This window comes from Anser cygnoides, chromosome 5, assembly GCF_040182565.1.
Source record: "Anser cygnoides isolate HZ-2024a breed goose chromosome 5, Taihu_goose_T2T_genome, whole genome shotgun sequence".
In the NCBI taxonomy this organism is placed as follows: Eukaryota; Metazoa; Chordata; class Aves; order Anseriformes; family Anatidae; genus Anser; species Anser cygnoides.
This window is the reverse complement of record NC_089877.1, coordinates 38,851,814-38,879,521: the sequence shown is the minus strand read 5'-3', so window position 1 is coordinate 38,879,521 and position 27,708 is coordinate 38,851,814. Positions and strand designations below refer to the sequence as shown.

Here is a 27,708-nt window from a genome sequence, read left to right as displayed (position 1 = left end):
CTCTGTCAGTACTCTGGATATCAAAAGCACCCACTGAGGTTTTCACAATTCATTTATCCTTCCCTGCCTCCTCTGGAATCCCAGCAGTGGTACCAGTAAGGACAGTTTTGCCTTTTTTCTGCTTCTCCTCCCTCCAAGCTAAACACATGGCAATTTGCCTCTCTGATCTGACCTTATAAAACCAGCTCAGAACAGTCAAAGATCTGGTCCTCCTACTCCTTCACAAAAACACATTGCCACCACACTTCGCTACTGAGGGGAGGGAAAAGGATACACAGCTTCCACATCCTGATTGATTGAAGAGATGTGCTTGCCCAGTGCCAACTAACACCAAAATTCTCCCCCAGGCCACACTCAAGACTTCACGGAAAGCCCGTAATAGTAAATACTGACTTACGTATTGCACACTGCCATGGTCTGACACGACTCTCCTGTACAGAATTCTGAGATTGTACTATATTGTAAGTTGATGTGATGAAAGAAAGTTGTTGCTGAAAAATAAACACAAAGGAAAAGAAATTCAGAAGTAAAGTACTTTCAAACACTGCTTGTCCTCCAGACAATTATTTAAATAGATCAAGTGAAGTGACCTCAGTGTCTTGGAGCTTGCGTATATATTTAAACATGATTTAGTTAAACGAGTCTAATGATGAACTGCAAAACAAAGAGGTACAGAGAATGAAAGCTCTTGTTTTGATTTAAGATGAAAGCGCCATGATGCATCAGCTGTTATTACTCACTAAGCAGCAAGACTGGAAAGTGTCTCTGTCATCATCAGCCTTACCTTTACAGCAGAATACTCTACTCCAAGCTGAAGGCAAACGATTTGCTACATTATTTTGAAGTCAGACATAAAATGCACAGTGGCTACAAAACAACATTAACAATCCTAATGATATATCTTAAAAAAAAAAAAAGCATGAAAACTAGTACAATTCTACTTTTTAAAAATCTCCTAAGATATTTAACATTTTGCTACTCCTCTGGGGCACCTCAGTTTTCTTAATGAGCCTCTATAAACTTTCCTGGTGCAGTTTAAAGAACTTTCTTGCTACTACCACATACTGTTGAAAATACAAACAAGACTGGGTCGAGGCTGCAGGTTAGAACTGGCAGATGAAGCAGCAGCACATAAAAGTATCGTACGTCAGAACTGAGATGCACAGATACAGCATTCAGTCACAGTACTCAGTCACTTCTTCGAGTTCCGGCCTGACTATGGTTTAAATTCACAGTAATTCCTCCAAAGCTTGGAAGGAACGGAGAACAGAAATCTAACCAAAAGACATCAAAACGTCTGGTTTTAAGCATAACTGCCTTGCATATAAGTTTTACTAAAGAAGCATTTTTACAGTGTTTTTGGAAAGCCAATAGCTTGAGTCAGAAACCTGCTGAACCAGCAGGTTTAGCAGAGCAGTCGAAGACGAAGCAATGGTCCTCAAAAGAGCATCAGAAGCCCTAATGCCCTCAGTGCCACTGTGGGTGAGTTGGAAGGAAGAAACGCATCAAGCATCCCCTGCTGCTGAGCACAGCTGGTTTGTATGTTAAGACAGCTTAATTACTATGCAAGGTATAATGGCATGCATTATGCAGTACGCATAAATAGTCATTGCGTGTTTTTCTAAGCACTGAAATCAGTAAAAAGAAACAGTGAATGAGTGCCTTCTTGGGCGTGGACAGCAACCTCAGAGCTATACGATCGCAATACTCACTGTTGCTGGCTAGCCACTCGTTGAGGTCTATTTCTCGTGGTAACATCACTAGCTCCTTAAATTCGAAGTCAGTAATTCTGGATTTTGTGTATTCTGGCTCTAGGTAAAGCTTCTTCTCTTCCGGTGCTGGCTTTTTACCGTTTGGCTTTCCCTTGGACTTCCTGCAAGAGATTAAAAAGAAAAGAAGGGTTACCTCTACTGCTGATGAACAGCTATAGAAACCTGAAAGAAGTTGGTTTATACAAAATCCTGTATTTATATTTTAAAAAATTATAATACATTTGTATTTATATTATATTTATTCCTGTTTATAGTGCTCCTCCTGCCTTCCTTCCCATCAACTTAACCTTTTTTGTTGTTGTTTATTAAAGCAAAAGATAGTTTTTTAGAAAGTGCATTTGATTCAGTCACTGTTTTCACGTTACTAGGAAAGTTTTGAATGGTTAAGAAACTTGAGACTGAGCCATTCCGTCTCCATTGTCCTTTTGTAAGTTTAGATTGCAAATCATTTGGGAGAGTGACAGTCTCTCCGTACACCTGTGAACAGTCGTGACAGCAGCATGGCACTGTGCCCAAAGGAGCTGCTCTGATGTGAGTATACCAACAAGCTGCTGCATCACAGGTAGCTGTCACCTGCAGAACGGGAGCTTGAGGGACAGTAAAAGCAGACTGCTGCAAGAAGATAGCTCTCATTTGGAAAAACGCTCTTTCCACACGATGTGCTGGCACTGCTTATTCAGAGCCACAGTGTTCCTTGGTGCTGTGGCACTACATTCTCTGGTATTCCACACATCTTCTGGAAGCGTGCATTTGTGACTTCAGCTAGAAGCACTGACAACTACAAAATAACCTCCTTTCTCAACTCCCATTATATCTGATCCTAGTTCAGTTTTTTTTTTTCCCTGAAAATCCTGCAAAATCCAATGCAAAAAGCTACTGGCAGAGCTGCATCATGAAATAACCCTCTGCTTGTGTTTATAAAAGCCGACAAAGGGCATTCCAGAATCCCATAAAGTGCATTTACCTCCACAGCATATTGTGACATTTCTTCTCCATTTTCTAAAGCGTTTGTTGTACCCAACCAATATTCCTGGGGTGGGGGCTCAGTACGGACATTTGAGGTAGGACAGTGGGTCAGCACTTTGGCTTTTTTAGGCTGTGTGGTCAAACAGCTGCAAATCCATACACTTCTAGTTACAAATTCCAGCTAACCAGAAACAGAAGATGTATTTCATGGTGAGGGACACGTGCAGTAAGCAATACTCACTGTGCATTATCACATACACACAAGGAGATGTTGGTTTTTTTTAATGCCAGATTTCCTTGGTTAAAGAGCAGGTTTTTAAGGGTCTGTGAAGTCAAGACAAGCCCAACTTTGCAGATGAGTGTGTTAAGTTTGCTGCTGAAACTCATCTGGATCCCATCCAAAGGAAATTGACCTCACATTTTGGCTCTTAGAACACTTCAAAAAATCTTCCACCTGCGCCCCTAAGATAAGTGCTTGATTTTTGCTATGAGGTTGGGATGCACATTTTTCCTGGAATGGTGTTTCACGCGTCAGTGCTTTCCCCAAAGAAAGAATAATTCTTTGTATTTCTCTCTTTATGGGCTCTTTACTGATCTGTACATTAAACCTATCTTCAGAATGACTCATGGTTCACATCTTCAACACTGCAGTAGTAGGGAGAGACCTTGATTTGCCTTCTACAAGAGAGGAATGCCTGCCATAGCTTACTACAGCTCAGTTACCGGGACTGCCACTGGTTACTGCCTAGAACTTGGGTTGAGCCTTGTCATACTTCCCTCTAAGCAGTAACCTGCGACTGGAGGGACTTTATGACCAGGAAGGAAGGCCATCTGCAAGGAGAAATCAAGGAAAGCTTCATGATGGCAGTACGATACACACTTACACCCTCACAATGTATTCACAAGCCACAGATGCGCAGGAACCATCGCAAAGAGTTCTCCAGCAGGGAAAAGACGGTCCTGCTGCATTTCCACACGTGTAATGTCACCATTAGAAAGAGGGTGCCTGTGACATGAATATCCTTTTAAAGACTACATATACAGTAGGAGAATAAACTAAAACCAGTATTTACAGAGACCAGTTAGTTTACTGTGTAGCTACTTCTCTTGCACATTTCCCTGCCATCTCCTTTTTCCACTGGAATGCCCTTCAATTCAAAGGAAGCCGGCAAGATATGTCCCTTGGGTTGATTTAATGAAGCAACCTGGACTAATTCTCACAGCTGGTGCCCAAAGGGATGTCTTAGATCCTGGTTCTTAGCTAAGTATTCTTGTCTTCAAACCCTTACGTTTGCAAGATTGCTTTTGAACCTCACCATGTAAAAATGACCTGTAGATAAGAAAGAAACGACCATGAAAGAATTGCAGGAAGGCATTGAAGGTATTTAAAGGTATGATTCTGTGTCCTTCATTTATGCTTGGGCGTGAGGCTGCAGGTTTTCACAGAACTTGATAATACTCAAGGAAAACATAATGGCATGAAGGAACAGTCTTGCTGGATAGCCTGTAACCCGACTTTATCACAGATGAAGCAACATGTTTGTCCTCTTCCTTCTGCAGGAATACCATGTTAAGACTTGAAACCACCCTACCCTGACAGCAAACACCATAAATCCAGTTGATACTATGCACTTGGCCCTGAGCTAGCCAAAAATACTTGAGGCCACTAATTTGCTTAATTCCAAGCACAGGCTGCCTTACTCCTAGGCTGCTAAAGCCAGGCCTGGCACGCTCCCTGCCGTACCTTCATTGGGCCTTTGACAGACAATACGAAGGTCAACCCAGAATATACTCTTAGGCTGTGGTGTTTTTTTTCAGCTGGGTGGTTTGCCATTTTGGTCGTTTATCTAGGGGGGAGGAACAGGATTCTGACACTGAAGGATAAGTTCATTTTTTAAGAGAAAAAGAAACTCTAAAGAGAGTTATAGTTCAGTAACACTGAGGCAGAAAATACCTTCAATGTAAGACTGGTTTGACAAACCGCGTTAACCACCTGGGGAGGAAAGCTATCGGTGCTAAGCAGTGCGGACAGAACAGAGTTTGTATCTTTGCTTTACTCCAGGATAAACCAAGGTCCCCGGGTCAGGGCTGCACCACATCAGCTTAGAGCAGCTTCTGAGAGGAGGGGTTAGGGGACGGGGATCAAACACGGAGGGATGGGGAGGTGACGGAGCCAGGCCTTGGAGGAAAAGCACGCAGGGCAGGCATGGGAGGCCGAGGCAGGCCTTCCAGCAAGAGCACGTGCATCACCTTTACCTTGTCCTCCCTTCAGCACCTTCTCTCCAAGAAACCCAACAAACGTTCTATGCTAGATAGAGTTCACAAATGTGCTGATTATACGTGGTCCTTTTACAAAGCCTACTCATTCCCACACATTAGTACATGCAGGAACTTCTCAACAGGCTGCAAGGCTTTCCACAACTGCCTCAGTCTGGAACTGGATCGCCTCAAACAGAAGCTTCCCAACGCTCTGCCTGGATTTAAGAAAGAGCCGGACTCGTGAATACCATCACTGAGCCTGCAATGAGGCCCCTAATCACAACTGTCACCGATACCCAGTGGGTTTTACTCACACCACTGAAACCTGAATGTCCGAGTATCATCTGCAGCACAAACTTCTTTTTAACCTTTTGCAGCTGCTGAGGACTAACACAAGACCCCAGAAAATTGTTTCTACCAGCAGATCTTCATGACCTGCTTGGGATATTACACGGCTCAAATGTTTTAAGTACAAACAAAATAAATTCCAGTCTTAACATCGCCAGGTTTTAAATTGGACCACACATCTTCCCTCAGGCACGACTCAGGTTGTAAAATCAGACTTTGTAGTATTAATTTAATCATGCTCAGCCTGGGTTGCAAAACCGTAGGTTTAGGTTAGAAACTGTCAATAGTGGTCGATACTAAAACATTTTCTTTATAGACTTACAAAGCTGGAGCATACAGCAGTATGGAGAAAACAGTTCAAGAAACACGATTCTGTATGATGAAAAGTCAACAAGTAACAGCTCTGTGTTCCAGATAAACCAAGGCTCAGACGTTCAAAATTAACAGAAGTACCAGAAAGCCTAAAGCTCAGAAGTCTGCTTCCTTGCTTCTGCTCTCCCCTCCCTCCAAACTCCTGTTGTTTCAAAGGCCTGTAAGAAAACACCACCTACGTGGAGCCAACTCCCAGCGCGCAAAGAGAACCATCCGTTACTCCCTTCGTGCTGCCGTGTTTACATGCAAGAGGCCTTCCTCAGTTTTTCATTTTGAAGCACACAAATATGAAAAATTACGTGTTGCTGTTTCTGAGGTGTCCCAGAACTCCCTTGTAAGCGAAGACTACAGCAGCTCATAAAGCAGCATGTTCGAAACCAGCTCATTCAGCCTGCTTTCAGGGAAAGGAAAAGCGTCAAGAGCTGTGGAGACCTACTGTTCTGTCCAGGAAACACCACAATCCATCACCTACAGATTATTTACTGGAAAACGTAACTAAATGTCATGCAAGACCACAAAAAGGGCAGTATCTTTCAAAACATTACTGAAGCCAACAGAAGTCCTGATTCCTGTTTATCTGTGTTTTTCTTAAAAAGAGAGAGAGAGAATTCTGTTCAATGTATCTTAGCACTTATGTGTCAGATCAATGCAACTCCAAAGCAGCTGGAGGAAGAACTGCTATGCAGCACCATGGTGGAGGTCTGCCAAGGTTAGCCCAAAGCCTGCCTATCAGTGCTTGGCTACTAATTAAGGGAAAAGACATCTTTAGGGAAACTATGGAGACAGCACTGAGCAGCTTTCATTGACAGGTAAACCAGAGTACGAACTAATCCTTCAGATAAGTCCCAGGATAGGTTTGTGTGTGGTTGGTGTTAGGCACTCGGTTGAGTATGATGCCACAGGCCAAGTCACACCCAGGAAGAAGTTTCAGAGAGGGAGAAGGGATGGGAGATGGCACACGAGAGGTTGCTCACGTGAAGTGTCTTAACAACAGGTTACACGAACCGGCTCCAGCCAGAGAGAACGCTCCTTGCTGCTCCTGCTGCATCCCGTACTCAGCCTCGTGTTCACCTGAGAAAACACAGCGGCTGGAAGCTTGCCTGGATCTCACTGGAGAAAGAGACGTGTAAGACAACACCACCGAGTAACAGGCCCGCTGGGCCACGATGATCTTTTTCCTGGACTAACTGCCTCGTTAAGATCGAGCACAAATGCCAATTTCCCAGGTTGCTCTGTTAGCCTGTCTCAGTTAATCAAGATTCTCCTCTAATCTCTCTCTCTCATTTCCTTCTTGATCAGATGCCCAGTAGTTTCTTGGTCTAAAAAACCTTCTTTGGAGCATCTTCAAAGCACCATCCAGGTATTTAGTTTTAAAACCATAAGAGGAAAGTATTATTCCCCTTTCATACCAGAAACTGGCTGTAAGGTTCAAAGTTTATTCATTGTACAAACACTAAGGACGTGCTTCCATTACAACTGATACGGTTTGTTTCAAAAGAAGCACATGGGAAGCAATCTGATTTAGCTGAAGACGTGTCAGGGACACAGCGTCCACAGCATGGTCATGCTCCTTAACCTGATTTGGTTCACATCGCTTTGGAATTGTACCAGGCGTCCACGGTTTTGGTATGTGAGCCGCATTTATTACAAGTTTGATCACACATGGGACACCTGTGGTTTATGAAATGCCAAACTTCACTAAACTGATCATGCATTTTAAGATCTTTACCAATTCAGGATTCCTTTTTCCCAGAGGGAACCAGCTGCCCAGCACTGCTCTAACCGTATCTTGCTGTCTCCAGCAAGCTGGGCAGTTTCTGACACCAGTTTGAAAACTGCAGCCTTCTCAGGGTCAAACCACGAGGCTTCAGTCGCCATCTCCTACACCTTTCACACCCAACTCTCTACACCCTGGGGTGAACGGCCATTTAGTTTTTCTTTTTAAAATACAAGTCACCAGTTTCTTCTTTTTTTAATGTGGCAAATCCAAGGTTATTTTGTTTGTTTGTTTCCAAAAACAAACACCACATGGGAGAGTGACTTTAGAAAGACTTTAAAGTCACTTTGAAGTGACTTTTAAAAAGTAATATATATATATATATATCCTATATATATATATATATCCATTATGGTTTTTGGTAGGATACATATATATATCCTATATATATATATATGTATCCTACCAAAAAACATAATGGCAAGGAAACAGAGCTGTAGGCAAAACATTGTGCCCTGTGGATCCTGCACCAGTTTCAGGTCCCAGCCAGGTCCCAACGATGCTGGTTTCTCTTTGAAAATCAACAGAGCAAGACCAGCAGGCCTTAAGTGGCGAATTTCTCCCTGCTTGCAAACTTCAAAACTCACAAGGCACCTCAAGTCTGCGGGGATGAAAATTGCCACAGATTATGAACCTTGCAACACAAAGACGCTTACTTTGTGGTTAATATTTTTTAATAACTGCTATTATTTATTACCCAAGGTTAACTGGTATAATTCCAGGAATCACCAGCAAATTTAGAAAAGAAGATTTCTCAGGTGTGACAATCTAGCTGATGTATTCAGTGCTGGTGAGAGGAGCGTGAGAGCCTGAGGTTCATAGCAATGCCTACAGAAGCAGCGCAAAAGGAAAAGTTTGTTTTAAGGAAGATCAAAAACAAGATGCCCACAGAATATTACAAAATATAAAAAAATATACCTAAGGCTTTAGGGGGCTATTTTCAAGAATCTAGTTTATGCTTTACAATTTATATGGTTCACAAGCAGGAAAATTTTAGGGTTGAATTGTTGCATTCCTGACCAAAACAGTCATGGGAAACAGCCTTCTGAGAATGACAGTCTCCAACAGCGACACCGTATCACACCTCGCCCAGGTGTTCCTCCAGACTACCACATTACTGCATGTATCAAACTATCTCTGCCTTTGATTTTCATCCTGTAATTTTTTCCTTTCTTTCTGAAATACCATGTTTTAAAACATCCTCCACAGATGAAGTATTACAAAGTACTCTTGCCAAAACCTACTTTCTTGGTAATCTGAGGATGGGGGTTAGCTTCTTAAAACACAAGCCAACGCAGAATTAGTGAGGCAGCGAGCCAACATTTTAACGGTGTCTCTTAGGCCAATCCTTATGACCACTTTCACGTTTTTACATCTTGCAGTGAATAGGGGGTTGTAATTCAAAATTAAAAGCATGCTGGAGGCTTTCACTGCAGTTTCTCTCCCCTTCCCTTCTCGGGGTAAGGAATCACAGTCAGTGTGTGGAACAGGAGAGCAAACAAAATATCTGAAAGTAAAAACTCTGAATCCTCATGCTCTTTCCCTCTAACGCACTCCCCCTTTGCAGAAAGGAAAGAAACAAAGCTCTCAGCCATCCTGAAGGCTGCAGCTTTGCAAGGAAAAGCAGGCTAACTGCTCCCAGCTTTGCTTATCTTCTATTTTTTCCATAGCCCTTTACCGGAAAGAAGTTATCAGTTAAATTCTGGTCAGAAACGCTCTGCCCAAGTATGGGACACCAGAACCTATTCATGGCAGGAAGGAAACAGTTTTATGAGCTAAAATGTCATTCCCAGCAACAACCTCCCAGCACGAGCAGCGAAGCAGCAGGTCACACCAGCCACAAACTCTCAAATGCTGTTTTCCTACCCCAGCCACCCCACCTCCCACAGCAGTCCGTAGTCTTTTGCCCTCTGAGAGGCGCAAGGACTGGTGGCTTAAAGGCCGCAGTCACCTTAAAGTCACCTTCTGGGAACTCAGTGCCTTTATTTGTCTGTACAGCAGGCACAAAAGGCGCAATTAAAAGCCTTGTTTGAACTTCACTGAAGTTGAAAGTGAGGGACTTCCTCTAAAACCATACAGATTTAGTATCCCTGTGGAGAGTTTTCTGCAGTCACAGGTCCTGTTTTAACCAAGACCAGCGCTAAGCCTTCAGCTGAAAACGCCACGTGACAGCACGCCCAGACCACGAATCCTGGACGTCCATGCACGCATTCAGGGCTGGGAAAGAAAAGACCGTCAGCAGGGGAAGGGAGACTGCAAGGTATTAGGACGCAAGCCCAAACCCACTGCATCCTGCAAGACAATTGCTCATGGATTGCTGTGGTCAGACTGTTTCTCCAGGGCCTGGGGATAGGAAGGAGACTGCGCGCTTCCAGACCATCTCCGCTCTCGTTTCCTCTCGCCCCAGGTCTCTGACAGACCCCGGGACCCCAGCTCCGTTCCTCCCAGCTCCTGCCCTGGGTCAGTTCCAGGGCCAGGTTATGGCGCAGCTCTAAGGGGGCCGCGCCGAATAAAATGTCTTGGGCAGCATTTCTGGCCCTGCTCCTTCATTTTTGTTCTGTTTTTCAAAGTTACTAATAGTTTACTTAAGGGGAGGAGGAAAGAAGAATGTACCCTCCATGCCAGGGAAACTTTTTCTCCTGGATTCTCAGAGTGGCTCTTTGCCTTAAAAGGGAATCTTTGCTCGGCCTCCGGATGCTGCGCTGCGCAGCCGGTGCCAAGGCATGGCAGGCATGTTAAGGACGACAAGTGCCATAACCTTATTTCATAATGCTGCTTCTCAGCACAAAGCCCAAAACACTTCTGCGGGGCCAAACCGAGCTCCAGCTGGTGCTGCTGGCAAAGCGAGGGGAACACGGGGCACCTGCCCACGCTGTGCCTCCGGCTTCCCTTCCCTTTCCCAGGTCTCCCACCACCCAACACCTCTCTCCTCTGCCCGTCCAGCCCCTGCTAACTTGGTGCCTGCCCCCCCTGCGATGGCAGCTACGTGTCATTTGCCTTCTGAAAGCCACCAACTCCCTGGGAGGTGCTGGTGGCCGCAGGACCCCCCTTTTCTCCAAAGCGCAGCTCTGGGAAGAACGGCTACGGAGGCAAGGCCGGGCTTGCGAAGGGCTCAGCTAATGCTGCAAAAATGCGCAGCGTGCATTCTTGTGGTAACGCACACTGCACTAGGGCTTCCTTTCTTCTCCGTGTGTACCTGCCAGAACTCCTCCCCGACCAGGAGAGGGTGCCTCTGACCTCCCCGCTGCCTCCACGGGGGCCTTGGGGTGGGCACTGCTTGCGTTGGTCCTGGCCCCCCCAGGCAGCAAGGGAGAGGGCAGAGCCCCAACGAGACGTGGCAGAAGAGCAGAGTATTTACTCGTGACGTGAGTTAGAAGGAACCACTCACACCAGCAGGAACGCAGAAAATTATCCTACCCAAGCAACCACCCTGTTCTTCCTTTTGAACTGTTGTTCTACCTCCGTGCCAAAAAGCCCCCATGTAGCCAAACCAGGAGGTGCCAACGGGAAAACTCAGCAAGGTCCTTTTCCCAAGAGACTTAGCACGGGCCGGGTTTTTGGTAATCTGAGGATTAGGAAAGTAAAAGGACACATCTTTCCTAATGTTTATTCTCAAGAGCTCTACGTGAAGCCAGATCAGGGCTGTTGTAAGAGATGCAGCAGGTCACAGAGTCAGAGTGTTGCAACAATTAATTTACCCAGCGCTCAGAACAAGCTACAGAGCACAATACTGCGTCAGAGGTGCCAGAGGCCCGAGCATATGACAGGCTCGGGGTGGTGTTTCTTCTCGTTGTGGTGGTGTTTTTAGCTCTCCAGCTGCAGGCGAGCTCTGGAGGCAAAGCAAAACCTGAGCAGGAGGGAGCAAAGGGCTGCTGGAGAAGGTGGCACTCGGGGTGCTCTGCCCCATGCGATGCCTCCTGCCCCGAGCAGAGCCCAGCACGGGGCACGAAGGGACAAGAGAGTCGCTGCTGCCGTGACTCTCTCCAGCAGCATCTCCACCCAGCCCTTTCACAAGCTTTCCAGCTGAGAACAGGGGCCGGAGTGCCGGGCTCTGGGGTTTGTCTCGTTAACATGCAGTTCATTTTAGTTCCCAGGCACACGCTCCGAAGCTGTCAGCCCCAAGATAAGGATGCTCCCGTATCCTCGCCTCCCTTAGAGGAAAACACCATTTGTGTTATAGCAACACAAACACTTCCTTGCCCTCCTCCGAGGGGCGTGCTAAATATACCCCGTACTGCAGCTGGACAGCAGGAACAGGACTCATCTCACCAAACAGATAGCTCCGTATGTAAATGTTTACATGTGAATTGGTTCTCTCAAACCCTTTTAAAGTCAGCGGAGATTAATAGCTTTTTCTGTATACTGGAAAACATCTCAGTCCAAGGCAGAGATCCGTAGCATGGCTTGAAGTTCGTTAATTAAAACACACGGGGGAAGGAGGAGCACCGAGCTCAGAGCAGAGAAGAGCTGAGATCCAGAGCCTACTGCTGTTCAGAGGCTGTATGCTGCAGAGGGGAAAGCTCTCACAGCAGGAGCTGTGAGAAGGAACCACAAGAACAAGTGATGTGCACCAAGACTTGAACACAAGCAAGTTTTAGGGTGGCTTTACCCTTTTACACTATGGAGAAGGCAAATATAGGCCTACCAGGTTTGTTGTTGTGTTTTATTCAACATGATTTGGAATTCTGGAGGCCAGCACAACTGTTTGCGAGAACAAGGAAAAAGTAAAACCAACCCAATTATCAACAACAATGAAAAAATCCGTACCTCTCAAGGTTTTACATTTTCTTTCAACTTGCAGGATGTAAGACGTACTGAAGTAAAACCGTGGAAACTTAATTAACATATCTATTACCTGTGTGCTTTCAGACATGTCTATTAACTTATGCAGGTTTTTTTTGTTGTTACTTTCTCTCCTGCAATCTTCCACTGGAATACACTTAAATAAGAGCTATTTTGACTTCTGCATTATGGTTAAATTCAAGTTCTGGCAGCAGCCACTCCTCCCAGCCATTCCGAGGCAGCCCTGCTATCTTTCCAGGAGAGCACATGCAGTACACTTGGGTCCACCTTTGCAGGGAGGGAGCTCACCACCAGCGCACAGGAGCCACTGAAGACGCTGCTTGTTATCTTCCAAGCCAAAGGCAGTTTGTAGAGCTGGCAGATCGCAAAGCTATCTTTTTATTTCCAAACTGAGCAAATTTGATTTGGAAACCTCACGACCTCGTAAACGTGGGATTTCACAATGAAGCTTGCACAGAGCTGCTTTTCAGGGTAAAACTGTGCTTTAATAGCTAGGAATTATTTCACCATGGCAACCTGGCCTTAGCACACAGACTTCTTGCTATACAGCCCAAGACACACAACTGCAGACAGCGTACTCTGCTCAGAGCACCAGGGTGCAGACAGGTTTGTCTTTGTACGGTTTTACTTTCCTCTCTGCCCTTTTCCCACAAAAATACTCACCTACCAGTACTAACTAGCTTTAGGTACCACCACAGTCTAAATAAAACCTACAAAGGAGGTATGTTAGAGGTGTGAGCCTCGCTCACCACCTTACCTGTCCTGCAAAGCACGGTAATATCTAATGTACTTGTAATCTGAAATAATTCTGAACTCTTACAAGTACAAAAGTGTTTTATGATATGTTTTGTAACTACAGTGTGCAGTACGAAGGGCAGCAATACAGGCTGCGTGATGCAGTCCCCAAACAGTTAATGGGAATACTCACTCCCAGTCAGTGCTCTCCACAGATAAATCCATTTCAGCGTGGTGCAACATGTCAGCTGGCAGCTGAGCACAGTCCCAGAGGCGAGGAACACTGAAGGGCTGTCTTTTTACTTCCGGCAGGACAGGGCAAGTTGTGATTATTTAGGCATAAAACGTGACTTGCATTGGAAGGCTACGTTGGCTGCTTTGGTTGGGAAGAGTGAAAACAAGTTCTTCCCTCTGTTTTGCTACTTCCTTACATATACAGTTCCACCTTTGAAAACATCATCTCTATGTAATCACGCAGTAGGCAGGATTTCAGCAGCTGAATCCTTCAGATAAACTGTTTCACATCTAAAAAACTGTAAAAGGATTTACTAGGCCAGAAGAGCACTAGTGCACCACAAGTGAGAGCATACATAGAAACACAGCTGGCAACCTAACTATTATTTCAAGTATCTTAGTCTTTGTGTAGGATCTTAGGTAAACAATATAAAGTCTATTGATATAGAGCAGGGAAAAAATTATAGGTTGTCTTCAGGATTCACAAGCAATTTTGCATGCCTGCACCCATGAACTTATTTGCAAAGCATTTGTACTGGCACACAGTTGAGAGTTCATTTACCTACAGAGTCATTAGTTATTGAACAGGTTGGGCACAGAAATACCAATGTGAAGAAGCCCCATGTGAAATTCAGATCCACTGTTTGTCAAGCTTGACAAACTTATCTCTTACATTTGAAGTGAACTACAGCATTTTTATTAGAAAGAACATTTAATTGCTAAAAGTTACCACAGTCACAGTCACTCAATGGTAGCTTTGCAAAAAAAAAAAAAACAACTATTATTGATCTTTTTTTCTTACTATTTTTGCTTTAAATGTAAATTAAAGTTAGTTCAGGGAAATCCCACCTCTCCTGGCATACCTCTGATGAGATTTTGCAATAAAAACAGTACCTTTCAGTCTTAATATGAATTGTCTTATTAAAAAAAAAAAATCACAGAAGATACAAACTGTCTCCTCTCACAAGGTAGGAGAGAGTTGAAGGTAAAAGGAATTAAAGCATTATCGTAATTCGATAGCTTTCATTAACAAATAATATGTACAAAGCATTCACTAATCTAACCATTAGTTAATTTTTAAACTGCTTTGCAAAAGAATGATGCAATGCTGTCTGTTCAGTTTTGTCATCAATACTATAGTCCTTTCAATAGTTCCTAGAAGATCAAAATTTTGCTTTATGTACAGCAGAGGAAGACTAATCTATTTAAAATATAAACTCTACAGAATTATGGGTCAAAGAAAATTATATTTGAATGAATGATTGAAAAAAATAGTAGGGTGGATAATAGTTTAATTACTGGTACAGTTAGATCAACCACTGTTAATTAGCTTATGAGACAGTAGTGATTCCTGACTCTAATTTATTACTTTTCAGGATACTCCAAGGGAGACTGAAAAGCTTCAGAAGAAACAGTTTTGTGTAGACACATACTGATCCATTAGCAACCAGAAAAAAACACAATAATATAGATGCATTCAAACTTGTAGCATTACCTTCAAGAGCTTGCTTGCTTATTCTTTTAATTAAGCACTGAAAGCACAGGCAAGGAATTGGTTAAGGAAGACTAGTAATTTTCCAAACCAAATATTAGAATTAGATGAACGGTTGTGTGCTGAATTAGTTTCGTTCCCTTGGCTGCACGTGCAAATGGCAAGCAATACCTTTAGCTGCTCACAGGGACTTAAAATTAATCACTTCACACAAGCAGAGACTAGTATTTAAGCTTCTTGCTCAAAACACAACGTGAAGTCGTGCTTTACAGCAGCTTTTCTAACCCAGCATCACACCTCAAAACAAGGGGTGGTCATGACTAACCCTTTTTAAACAAGGCTGTGTGCTTGCCTGAGAAGCCCCATTTCAGTTCCTGGCAGCGAGGGGCAGTTCACAGTGGTTTCACAGGGATGTAGCCATGCCTACTGGTGCACAGCTGCGTTAGCCATCTCACCGCGAAGAAATGAAAGATGATCTCCTATAAAGGAGGAAGTCTCTCTCAAGAGAGCAGCTAAATATCATCACTGGGTGATCCAGTCTCAACACTTAAATCCCTACTTCAAAAATCAATATGAATCCCTTTCAGAAAGCTTGTAACTCAAGTCAGTTAACAGATACAGTTAGCTCACCTGCTAAATAAGATGTGGAAAAAAACACTCATTTTGATGCATTTGAATGATGTAACAAGACAGGTTTTGCATGTTGAAAAACAACAGAAAAATTAAGTATTTCAACTGAGACAATGCAATTTCCCCTGTCCCATAAAGATGGTCAAGATGGTCTATCTTTTCCCTGAGCAGGTCAGTTCTGAAGAAAATAAAAAAAGGCAGTCACGTTGTAACCGAGGACTTTGTATAATGAGGAGTCAGGAAGACCTAGTTCAGCACAAATTTCCTTTCTCCTGTCTTGCCAAATGCACCCTGCTGATTGTCAGCATATGTCCCTGTAACCCTCTGCTGTTCTGAATCTGGGATACATGGCCACATTGGCCTGAACAGCAAATTTGGGTAAGTGGCTAATGTGAGAGGAGCTACGAAGGACATGTAATATCTTTTCTGGCATTGAAGTTACCATGAAGAAGCCCAAGGTACCTTTCTTCATTAATTCTATCAGCTTTGTATGGCATGATGGGATTTTTTTTTTTTTGGGTATTAAGCTGTTTTAAGAGTTATGTTCTGTCACTACCTGTCTTTCTGAGCACAGCCAGCTGCACTCACTGACAATTCTTTTCTTTTTCTTTTTTTTTTTTTTTTAAATTAAAAGGAATTAGAGACATCTACAATGTTCCTTTCACCCGGGGAGCATCTGCTATAACCAATCCCCGTCATCTCCTACACTTTTGTTATTGAAACAAGTGTAGGAGCACTAAACAGAAATAAACTTGGAAAATAAACATTTTCAGACAAGTTCAAACAGCCTAGCTTCAGTGTTAATAGGCTCCACTAACTTATACTAGCTCTGGAGACACCTTAGAGGGTTATTTCAACACACAGAGGAATTTCAGCAGTCATCTCCCTCTGGCTATCTGTTCACCGGATGTAGAACACACAACCAAAATACAGCTCGATGTTGTAAAATACCTCTGAATGAACAAAGACTGGCTCCTTCATTAAGCTAGTACACTGTACGTGGCTTACCAAGCTTCGTAAACGCACCGGGATTGTGACACTCCTGAAGTAAACACCAGTGACAATGATTCCAAAGAAATGGAGGAGTGCCTGGCACACAGGTCTGATGAGACACAGCCTCCTCCCAGGACACAGCTTCAAGTCCCAAACTCCAGAAGGAGATGAGGCTGTTAGATGCCTTCTACAGAGGTACCTACAGCTTGTAGCGGGGCAGATTTTCAAGCACAACATCACGAATTTCGCAGCGACTTCGCTACCTGCGCATGGCGCCGGGGGACGGGCCCTCTGAAGGGCCTGGTGAGGCCGCGGGGCCTACCTTCGTCAGGACCTGCTCTGTCACCATGACAGGACACTTGGGTCAAAGAACCATCTCCAAAAGCCCATCTGTGCTTTCTTGTGCACAGCAGAGCTTCCACAAGGCCCCTAGTGCCCAGCCACGCTTTGCCAGAGCACGAGATGCTCTTTTGCCCTTTCTGAGCCGCTCAGCGCGAGCCCAGTGGCTGCCGCTGACAGGAAGCCATCTCCTGCTACAGAAATATTCGGTGAGGCACAGCAGGTCAGTTTCTGATGTCAGTTGCCCTGAACCATAAACATTTTGAACTATTTTGGTACAATGGAAAGTTGTGGGAGGGAGAAAGGACAAGAACAGGATAAAAATAGCTGACGTGGTTCTGAATAGTTTTGCCTGTGAGCCCCTTCCCTGCACGCTGCCTTCCCCTCCCTCTCTACTCCCTACCCTGCTCAGATTTGTGCATTAATCAGATTAGTAACACTAAACACAGCCCTCACTAATTACTTGTTAATGGTGTAGGCCAGACTAAACTGTTGGAAGACATTTCAACCTAAAAAAGGATAAAACAGGATTTATTTTTTAAATATTTGCCTCAGCCCTGCTGATACACCTTAGTGTCACTGACAACCAGCTGCAGCTGTCCTGGGCCATGCGAGCCAGTGGAAAAGTGGCAGCCACAGTAAACCTGCTCTGCTTCTGTCCACATGTGTCCTGTTTCATGAACATGCTTAACACTTAGGGTTTTTTTTTGTTTAATTTCAAAGTGTTGGATGTAACAACAGATAGCACCATCCAGGATGCCAACACAAACGTGTCCACTTATCTGTGATGGAAGCAATCTTATCACACTATCACTGAAGACAAATTCTTGAAAAGTGACTGTAAAAATTCCACATAATTAGTGCTGCCCACAATAGGCACATCTACACAGGAAGGATGCCTTGATTCTGGGTTGGTTTCCAAATCAATCCCTGCACATTGCTCTAAAAAGGGAAGCTCTCTCACGAGGAGGAGTTTAAGTTACCTATTCCCACACTCGTCCTGGACTATGTATACATGTAAAATGTACTGTACTTCATCAGAAGTCATTAGACCATGACATCACAACTCTGCAGCCCTCATCATTCCTCTTCCATGACACCATATCACCGACTGTTAGTCAGCTATCCCACAGGGACTAGGTTCCACTGGAAGCTTAAAGGGATGAGCACTGACAATGAAGCTGCACGATGAGTATTTTCTGAAAATCATTCGTGCAGGACCTGCAGTGCCACAACACAAACGCTGAAGTTCTGAGCTGCACTTGAGCGTCTGAACCAGGACTCAGGCTCAGACATGGGCAGCGAAAACCATGTCCACATGTCACAAGCACGCAGATCTGAGGAGTTGTGAGTGCACATAGCCAGGGACGAAAAAGGGAAGATTTCCCACATAGCTGAATTTTGAGTTTTCCTTCCACTTCTGCTGTTCAAAGTCAGTAAAAAGCACACCACTGCAAGGAAGCTAACAATAATCAGCCACTTCACAAAAAGCTGGAACAATTAGTTTTTTAAAATAGAATAATATTCGGGTTTTTTTTTTGCATTGTTCTTTTTCACTTTACCCCTTCCGCCTCTCTAGAACCACCAACTTGCAGAAAACAAAAAACAGAACAATTGCATCCATTTTGTCATGTTTTTTCTTCCTCCCCAACCATAGGCTGAATAATTACATATAATTCATTACAGGAGAGGGAAAAAATGAGATCAACATATTTCAAAAACATCTGAAGTGAAACGAAAGCCCTAATTAAGCACTGGGCTGAGGAACACACATAACTTCATCTCAGCTATGCTATTAATTTAAAAGGGGAGATGACACTTTTCTAATGGTATTTTAATTTCTTTAAATCATTAGAAGCGTGTAGTCTCAGTCCCATCCCTTAAAAGTTAAATACAGTTTGCTAGCCCGTGTGATGAAAGATACTAACATCTCCAGAGTTCTTCATAGTTGAATCACTAATAATTTAAAAGAGTATTAAACCTAACAGTAGCTTTCATAAAAAATTAATTAGAAAGGCTGAGAGCACATCTGTTGCTTTTGTTACGTTTTTTGCCCTTTCTAGTTCAGTCGTCTTTCCCCGCACTCTTTTCAACACTTCCCAGGTGCTCAAGTCTGCTGCTGCTTCTCGTGAATCCCTTTGTTTCCCTTCTTGCTTCCTCCCAGTGCCAAGTTCTCCTTTGGCAACTGTTACTCCCCGAGTGCGACACATGCGTGATTTGGCATCAGCAGCTAGGAGGGCCTGGATCTACACCACCAGCTAGTGAAAGCAACAGGGATGTCGAAAGTTTCCAGAGAACTTACTTACAGGCACACACAACTCACTTAATTACTGTGCAATGGGTTTGCCATGGAGGAAAGTCATCCTGGCTAAGCACCTCACTGGAACAAGTGAGCTTTATAAGTCACAACCATTAAACCCCTAAAGAGACAGAAATATAGGACAAGTTAGGGAAAAAGACAGGCACTCTATCCCTTGTCCACTGTTAAGTTCTACAAGTGCTTGGTGGCCTGTGGAGAAGGGGCAAGGAGTGGTGAAGGTTCACGGTTTCACCCATGAAACAAGACTAAAATGCTGGCTATGCACAAGCAAGGTGCCCTTTAATGTCATCCCCAAGTCACCCGAAGCCCTGATAAACAGAAAAAAATCACTTCATCCAAAGTTTAGCGTTCATTCACCGTCTGCATAGACTACAAGAGACTCAGTGCTCCAGGAGGGCAGGCTTAGAAGCAGTACTTGATACACGTTATCCTCCACTTACTCTGGAATAGAGGGTCAGCCACTACATTAAGTGCGAGATTCATCTGACTTTACAGCTACAACATCCACACCAAGTGCACACTAGTCACACTCTTTACCAGGCTGGCAATGCAGCTCTGCATTCAGCCACGTCTTCAAGCTCCCCGCTTTTCTCTACCAGAAACAAAGTGCACAAAGCTCAGTTGTGGATGTCTGCCTTCAGAGAAATCCCTCCACAGCTTTCCTGAGCCAGGTCCCACTTGTTTTCTTTCACGATCTCTAGGCTCCCCCTTTCTTAAGCACCTGATTTCTGCAATAAGGAAGCTTTGATTAGACTCAGTATTTACCTGGGCTCCTAGCCAGTACCTGCGCTCTTATGCTGTCTGAGCTCTTTGCAAAATATGATGAGTTTTTATTTTACAGAACAAAAACTGAAGAAAAGCAAAATTAAGCAACGCACACGAGGTCAGATGAGGCAGCTGAAGTATATTCTAGAAGAGAAATAAGAGAACCAGTCCGGCATCTAAAGAAAGTTTTTGTGAGTTCACATTTCTAACTCTAGAGAACTCCCTAAATGGAGATAATCCAGCATGAAAAGACATGAAAGTAAACAAAACTCCAAAATACTAATCACTACCGTCTAGTAACAGCTTCAGCAAGACAAAGGTTTGCTATTAATTCCCGAGGCCGAAATATGTCACGTACAACAGCAACTTTTTCCTGCTTTCACAAGTTTTATAGCATATGTAGAAAAGAAACCTTGGGGGAAAAAAAGCAAATAAATTCTGCACAATTTCTGCACGTCCTCCAGTTGGAGGAGACAGGAAGAGCTTTTGTTATACATTTGAAAAAATGCACACTGAACAAATCAAAGCGATGTTTCCCTGCTAAGCTGCAGGAAGTTACCTATACTTACAGATAGACGGCCACGGATGCTGAACAAAAGGTTTGGCACCACTTCCCTGCAGAGGCACCCATCTATTTACATCTGGGAGCGATGCCAGCAGAGCAGCTACCAAAAACTTCAAAAGGTTCACGGCATGAATAGCAAGCTGCCAGCCAAGGGGTTTTATGATATGGCCAGCTGCGTAACACCGTATTGAATGGTGCCACCCCCCCAAAAAAATACAGAAAGGAGGGATGTTAAACTCGTTAAAAGCTGAGAAAGAAACCTGAATTCCTTAAAGCGATGTTTTCTACAGGGAAAGAAGCGCGAGTTACGTCAGGAGCAGCTCCGAGCGGCTCTCACCAAGCCGCCTTGAGATGAGGATGGTGCCCTCCTCCTCTCGGCCTCAATAACCGGCTCCCCTACTCTTTTGGGGGCAAGGAGAGCTGCGAGCCCCAGGGGAAGGGCTAGCGCTCCTGCTGACAAACATTTAGCAGCAGGGAACGGGGACGACCAAAATCAAGCCGGGGCAGGGACGAGGCTCCCTGGGGTCGCGGCGCTGCAGTCCCCGGCCAGCCCTGAGCCACGGGGAAGCTGCAGGACGGGCTCCGGCCCCCCCGGCCCCCAGCCCCGGCTCTCCCCAGCCCTCTCCTTACCGCAGCACCTTGCCCACCGCCTGCAGGACCATCTTGCAGCTCAGCCCGGCCTTGGGGCTCGGGGCTCGGACGGGCCGTTCGCCGGGGAGGCTGCAGTGATCCCCGACCATGGTCCGGCGGCGGGGCTCGGCACGGCACGGCACGGCTCCGCTCGGCTCGGCCTCTCCGCCGCTCTCCGCCCCGGGCCCGGCCCGGCCCCCGCCCAGGAGCCGCCAATGGGCGGCCGGGGGCGGGCGGCACCGCGGCTCCTCCGCCCGGCCCGGCCCGGCCCAGCCTGGGGCTGAGGGGGCGGCGGTGGGGAGGGAAGGGCCCGGCCGCCTGGCTCGGCTCCGCGCCGGCCGAAGGGGCTGGAGAGCGGGCGGGGAGCTCCGCTGTGGGGGGATCAGCTGCGGAGGGGTCTAAGTGCAGCCAGCACGAGGCACCTGGCTGTGAAGGTGGGCGTGAGGGGCAGGCGCTCGGTGCCAGCCCGTGAGGAAGCAGGGTCCCCGAACACGAGGCCTGTCACCACACAACATTGCCTTCGCACCACGAAACCGCCTCACCTGCAGGCACAAAGACTCGAGGGGCGCCACGCGGCCAGCTCCTCGGCCATGCCACCCAGCACAGACTTTTCTAGAAGGCAGCTGTGCCCACTGCTGGCCAACGCGGCATTTAGAGCCAAATTGTGACAAAAACACAACAGACGTGGTGTGACGCCGCCTAGAACAAGAAGCCCTGAGGGTGCTGCTCATTCTGACATGCCAAGACCAACCTGGGATGTCTTGGCGAACACGCCATGGCTTTGCCACTCTGTGTACACCCACAACACCAGCTGCACGGGACAGCACTGTTCCCCAAGGGAACACGGCCAAGCTCTTCTGTCCGTGTGCTAAACTGGCACCTCCGTAAACAGAAGGTTGAGTCTCCTCTCTGTTAAACCCAGCACAAACAGCACCACTACCACCGCCAGCACCTCCCTCACTCGCTGAGCGCAGACAGGAGCGTGGCTGCTCTTTGCACAAACCCAAGAAACTACAGCCACATGATGCAACTCGGAGAAATATGTGCTACTCTGTCCCAAAGCACCCACGCAGGCAGCAGTATTTCTCATTGACGTGCTGCTGACTGCAAGTCACACGGCCAGGCCTCCAACACCTCCCTGTGAAGCAGGAGGTATTTTTATTCCCACCCTCCAAGCATCCCATTTAAGACGGGGTCCTAACGACTTCACTGATAGCACACACAAAGCCCACAGCTGAACGGAGAACAGAGCTCAGCTTTCCAACTCTGCAGTCCTGTGCCTTGTACAGAAGATTACCCAATCTCCAAAAAATCCAGTGCCCACTCAGGCTTCTCCCCCAGTAACACCGGCTTGTCACAGCCCCACTGTTGGGCAGCAGTCCTGGCAAACCCAGGAAGGACACCTGCCAAGAGGGAAGTTGCCCTCTTTCTGTTTGTTCACCAGTGAGATCTGCACAGAGAGAATTTTGTTTGTTAAAAAACCACCCTAAAAACAACAAGCCTGGGACATAAAGCAGCTTAAGTTCTAATGAAATTCTGTCTATCCAAAGTAAATTCAAGAAAAATCCAGGGGTCAAACCAAAATAAACACAGCTCTGCGGTGTACGGTTGTTAGGAAAGCTGGCCTCCCCGTGACTCTGAGGGCTGCACATCTCTCCAAAAACGGAGCTTCAATGACCTCGCATGGGGGCCCAAGTTTAGGGACCGATGTTTTGCCATCAGGACCAATAGATCGGCTGAAATTAAGTTTTTAAAGCTGTTAATCTTGTCACTTTGACCTAGATAAGTGACCCACTTCTCTGCTCTGTTAGCTCCTGCATCAAGCCAACGCTTACTTTGCTCTGCTCACCAGTACAGCCCTGCTGCACCCATTCTATAGTCCTTCCTCCACCTCTCAGGATCCCTCCTTTCAAGCAGCACTCCCTTTTGGGATCAACTGCATGCCACTTCACCTGCATCACTAGATTTTTTGCAAGTTGTGGGACAATTCAGTATCTCATAGTCAACTTTAAGTGCTCCAAAACAATAAAACTGAAACAAGTTTATTATAGGAAGCACAACTTAACCACGTATGCTTTATTTATAGGGCATCAACACACAGTAATTTAAAACACGTGCAGCGCGGATTCTCACATTTTAAAAGGATTTAGAGCACATGTGCAGACACAGACGGATTTACTTGAAAGCTGCTGCAGCCAGAAAGAGCAGTACTCTATCTAAAAGCAATGCATTTATTTGAACACAACCACTGGTATGATCTCCATGCATGCATATTCTGAAGGGAGCATATCTGCATTTCCTCAAGGGTGTGTCTTAGAGCTACCCGATAGTCGGGCTATTTACAGTCATCACTAGCTTCTTTCTCACTTGCTTCCTCAACACCCCTGCACATAGCGACTGCTGGGTCCAACCTTAGGAACAAGTGGGTTTCAACAGCAGCAAAGTGCTTCTTACACATCCTTGCTGGGCTTGAAAGACCATGGGGCCACGTACTGAAGTCATCAAGGAAACCCTACTGCAAGTACCTCTGAGTGGACCTGCAGCTGCTTTAGCTGAAGCAGAATAGCACCATCACCACCCACCCTGGTGAATCAATGGCACAATGCACTTTGGTGGGAAGAGCAGACCCCATTCCCCACCATTTACACAATACATACGCTTATTGCACATGCCTGGAAAGTTTTCTACACCAATCCTAACACTATCAGGACAGGATAGAGAGAAAAAGCTTTGTGGTCAATGCCACTCAAACTTCTTGTTAAAGCTTAAACCAAGTCAAGGAATGGTATTTAGAAATTTTATGAATAATGCTTTGTATATATAACGATTTTATAAGCAGCTGTTGCACAATTATATATTTATTTGCCTCTTTTAGGCTTCCATAAAAATTAAGTGTAAAGCAGCCACCGCAGGGCCGCGTGCTAGCATCCAGAGGTTTGGCAAAGAAAGCAAGTTGTATCAACCCAGACAAGCAAACAATGTCAGGGGCAAAAAAAATCGCAGCCATTATTGTGATTGAAGTACTCAGCATCTATATGTAAGAAATGAGGCCTTGTAACATCAGACTGTAAAGTTCTGTTTTAAATTAAACCGCAATTTATTGTGTGTCCCTGCCTGACATACAACATTTCGGTTTTGCTAGCTAATTAGCCTTATGTTCAACTTCAGTGCCCCTGCCACTACCTGGCCAAGCACCCTTTCCACTTACCTCGCAGTGCATCCCCAGTCCTCTGGAACCACTCAGTATTAGCCATGAAAACACGTTATCCTCTAGCTAAGCAATATTTAAACCACAATCACATCTGCTCTCCATTCTGCAATCCTCCCACAGCAGCAAAGATGGCACAAGCAGCTCTACTCTGTATAGGCGGCAAAGACACAGATTTTTGGACAGAAGACAGACTGAAATCAGTCCCCTCAGTTTCAAAAAGTGGTTTGGAGGTGGTCATAGCAGAGGGGAAAATAAAAGATTTCAAGGGTATGCCTTCAGCTCCACTCTTGAGATGATAGCATGAGAAATTGCTCTTCCGGACCACACAGAGTGCTGTGATAAAAGCCTTATCAGCAATGGCCACACACGTGTCAGAAAGTTCGTGCATAAGAGAGTGAGCTTAAGAGAAGCACATTTATAAGCGACAAGATGCCTACATCTGGTGCTTTATTGAAAGTTCTGGTAACATGACAGGTCAGCGACCATCATCCTGCAAAAAAACACCTTCGGCCTCATCAGTGCTGTAGGTTTTTTCCAGCAACAGGTGGAGAAGAAAAATGGTACACGATATTCTCAACTTATCGATAACCTGAGAAACAAGCAGTCAGTCACAGCAAGAACACCAAATACCTCAAAGTATCAGTAAAGCTTCACCAGGAACTCCTACAAGTTTATACAATGGCATTTCAGAAAGGATGCACAAAATGAGAAGAATGGAGGGTTCGGATCAACAGAAGTATGACTCTATTAAAAAGAGAGAGAAGAAAAAGGAAAGTGAATGCTGCTGTATGCACCAAACAGAGAAATCGTGATCTCAAAGGTACTGTATTTCTGGCATGTGTGTAGGCACATCTATTGTTCTGAAATCCCCTCAAATGTCAAGTTAACCCAGGTTCATCAAGAAGTGTACAAAGATGAGATGTGAAGAACATGAAAGTGTTGAAGGAAGCAGCATTAACAGCAGCTCAGCAGGAGGTATTAAACTCTGCCTGCACTGAGCAAGTACCCAAGAGCTATGAAGTGAGGATGCTTGCACTCAGACTCCCCAGTGAAGTGATGTGAAATAGAGGGCAGAGCGGATTTTTATCACCTGCAGTCCAGTCAGCCCTCCTGAGTTAGCCTGCCCCAAGTGACAGAGGCCACTCTGCAAAACCTGCAGTCAGGACACTTGTTTCCTGAGCAGCTCTTCCAGGCACGTCTGTAGCAAGGGGACTCTGAGTCAGTGAATTGTCATGGAGCTGGGGACATGCAGCAGGTCCAGGCCTTAGCATGGAGCATCGCTGAACACTTAGCACTGCTATAACAATAATTTGTTTTAAAAAGTGAATAACCCAAACCCTGGGCAAGTCCCAAGATTACTGCATTCTGCTTAAAGTTTCCCTGCTTTCAACAAAAAGTGTTCTTTGCTTTCTGTGCTGAGCTGAGGTACCCCACTGCACAGCACCCCATTTCAGGGACGGATGAGGCAGCCCCTACACCTTTGTTAAGCAGTTCATTCCAAAACAGCAAACACCACAATGACGGGGCCTCACGAGGCAGAGCTTTCCTCTTACTAGTTTGCAAAGCAGTATGCTTGGCATGACTCAATAGAGGAACAATAAGCTGGAAAATACTTGCAGATTGGCAGCTCAAACCTTGCAAAACTGTCTTCCAAAGAGATGAAGTTTGCTAGGCAAAAGCCTAGCGATAGCTCCAGGTGACACTGAGGCTCAAGGAGCAGGGCAAAGTCTGTATGTGAGGATGAAAACCTTTTCTTTTTCTTTCAGAGGGGTAGGAGGAGAGAAGAAAACACAAAAAAGTGGAGATGTGCCACTGGAGCTGGGAAGCTAATGCATTTATCATTACGAGTGCCCAAAAGGATGCCTTTTGACACACACAACTCGCAGAGTCAGAGGCAAAAATCGTGTCAAACAGAGTACCTGCAGGTAGGCTTCATGGGGGGCTCACAGCACACTGTAAAGTGTGAGATGCTCAAGTTATGCCACAGTAGCCACTGTTGCTTTCTTGTAATAGATAAGAAAGAATTTCATCGTGGATTTTACTCTTCCTTCTATTTTCTTTCCCCGATTTTGAAGTTTGAATAGGCTGTACTCCAGGGAAGCATTAGTGCAATATGCATTTGATACAGCAAAGCTAAAATGAAAGACTCCTGTTCTTCTCCTTCCCTCCCCCAAATATGCTGGACCTCCAGCTTCATATAAAGAGGCAAAACTTCTAAAACTTGGCTAACAAATTCTCCCTGGGGACTGTTTAACATATTCGGACCTACTTGCTACACATACACAGAAGTCTCCCTGTAAGTGTTACAACACAACTACTGTTTTCACGGACTTATGTAAATATGGCATGGAAAACAAAACCCTAATTGCAAATTGGCACGAAACTCTAGACTAAGGAGTAAAAGTTGCAATCAGCACAGGAAAGGAGGCTATCTGTGTGAGCATGGTTATTGGTCAGGACTATCTGTGCTTGGGTGGGAAAGGCAAGGGAAAGGAAAAAGGGGAGATGCTGGGAGTGAACTCGGAGAGTTTTCCCAGACAGACGGAGAGCCGCAAAGGAAATACAAGTTTCTCTCCATCTTGGTGCTAAGAAAGGCCTCTTTTCAATACAGCAAATGATTTTATCTGGTAATGTCACATTTAGATGACAGCATAGGGGGAAAAACAATTCAGGAAATAAGCGTGAAATTTATTCTAGGAGGTTTTTCTCCAGGCATGCATTATAAAATATGAAGCACACAGCCTACATTATGTAAGATTAAACACGGGAAACTATTCATTGTAATTCCTGGCACTTACAAAATAATCCCTTAGCTACTACTTCTAAAGAGCAGGGCCACAAAATCCAGAAGTCACCAAACTGACTTGGTTCACGCCCACACCAGTGCACGTTTGCATTCTACATACGATTCAAGACACACAAACACTGCAATTGGATTTCCTAACACCCAGCACAGACCAGAGCCACAGGAGGCCGGCAACAGCTTCTGGCACACAAACCACACCATGAACCACCCAACTTAAAACCTGAAATAGTTCAGATTTAGAAAACAAATGAAAGCTTTCCAGCAGCAGCCCAGCTGTGCAAGTGCTGCTGGCGTTGCTCAGCCCTGAGGAGAGGCCGCTTCCCAGCTTCGAAGCCGGACCTGTTGGGTTGGTGTGTGTGCACCCACGTGCCTCTTGGATGGACACAGGGCTGCTGTAATGAGTAGCTCAGCACAGACTCACCTCTGCTGAAGTGACAAGGCTGCATTTCAAACAATCTGGAGAGCAGAGGCAGGGACATCCTTCCCTTTGAGGATTCAAACCGAACGGACTGCTGATTTAAGCTTTTTCAGACACTCAGAAAAGTTATCAGCTCTTTCTCGGCATGCAAAAAGAGAGATTTGCAAGTTCTCTGGAAAAAAAAAATGAAGCTTTACAGGGCAACTCTTGATGCTTCATTACAGTCAAGGTGCTGCACACAAGATGTGCTCACACAATGCTCTGGGATCTTGG

At 45.3% G+C, this 27,708-nt stretch overlaps 1 protein-coding gene across 9 annotated transcripts in view; it reads right to left on the bottom strand.

Moving 5' to 3' along the window:
- The window catches only part of MOB2 (MOB kinase activator 2), a 112,477-nt gene that overhangs the window by 8,876 nt on the left and 75,893 nt on the right, over positions 1 to 27,708 (bottom strand). For 6 of the 9 annotated variants that reach the window (XM_048066558.2, XM_066997951.1, XM_013191618.3 and 3 more), the window contains exons 2-3: positions 1,713 to 1,873; positions 398 to 491 (exon numbers count right to left, since the gene is read on the bottom strand). In XM_048066558.2, the coding sequence (XP_047922515.1) occupies positions 398 to 491; positions 1,713 to 1,873 (255 nt within the window). Of the gene's footprint in view, positions 1 to 397; positions 492 to 1,712; positions 1,874 to 20,374; positions 20,828 to 21,000; positions 21,177 to 21,542; positions 21,608 to 27,708 lie in introns of those variants that run through there. The other 3 variants (XM_013191614.3, XM_048066557.2, XM_066997949.1) reach the window with 3 other exon arrangements.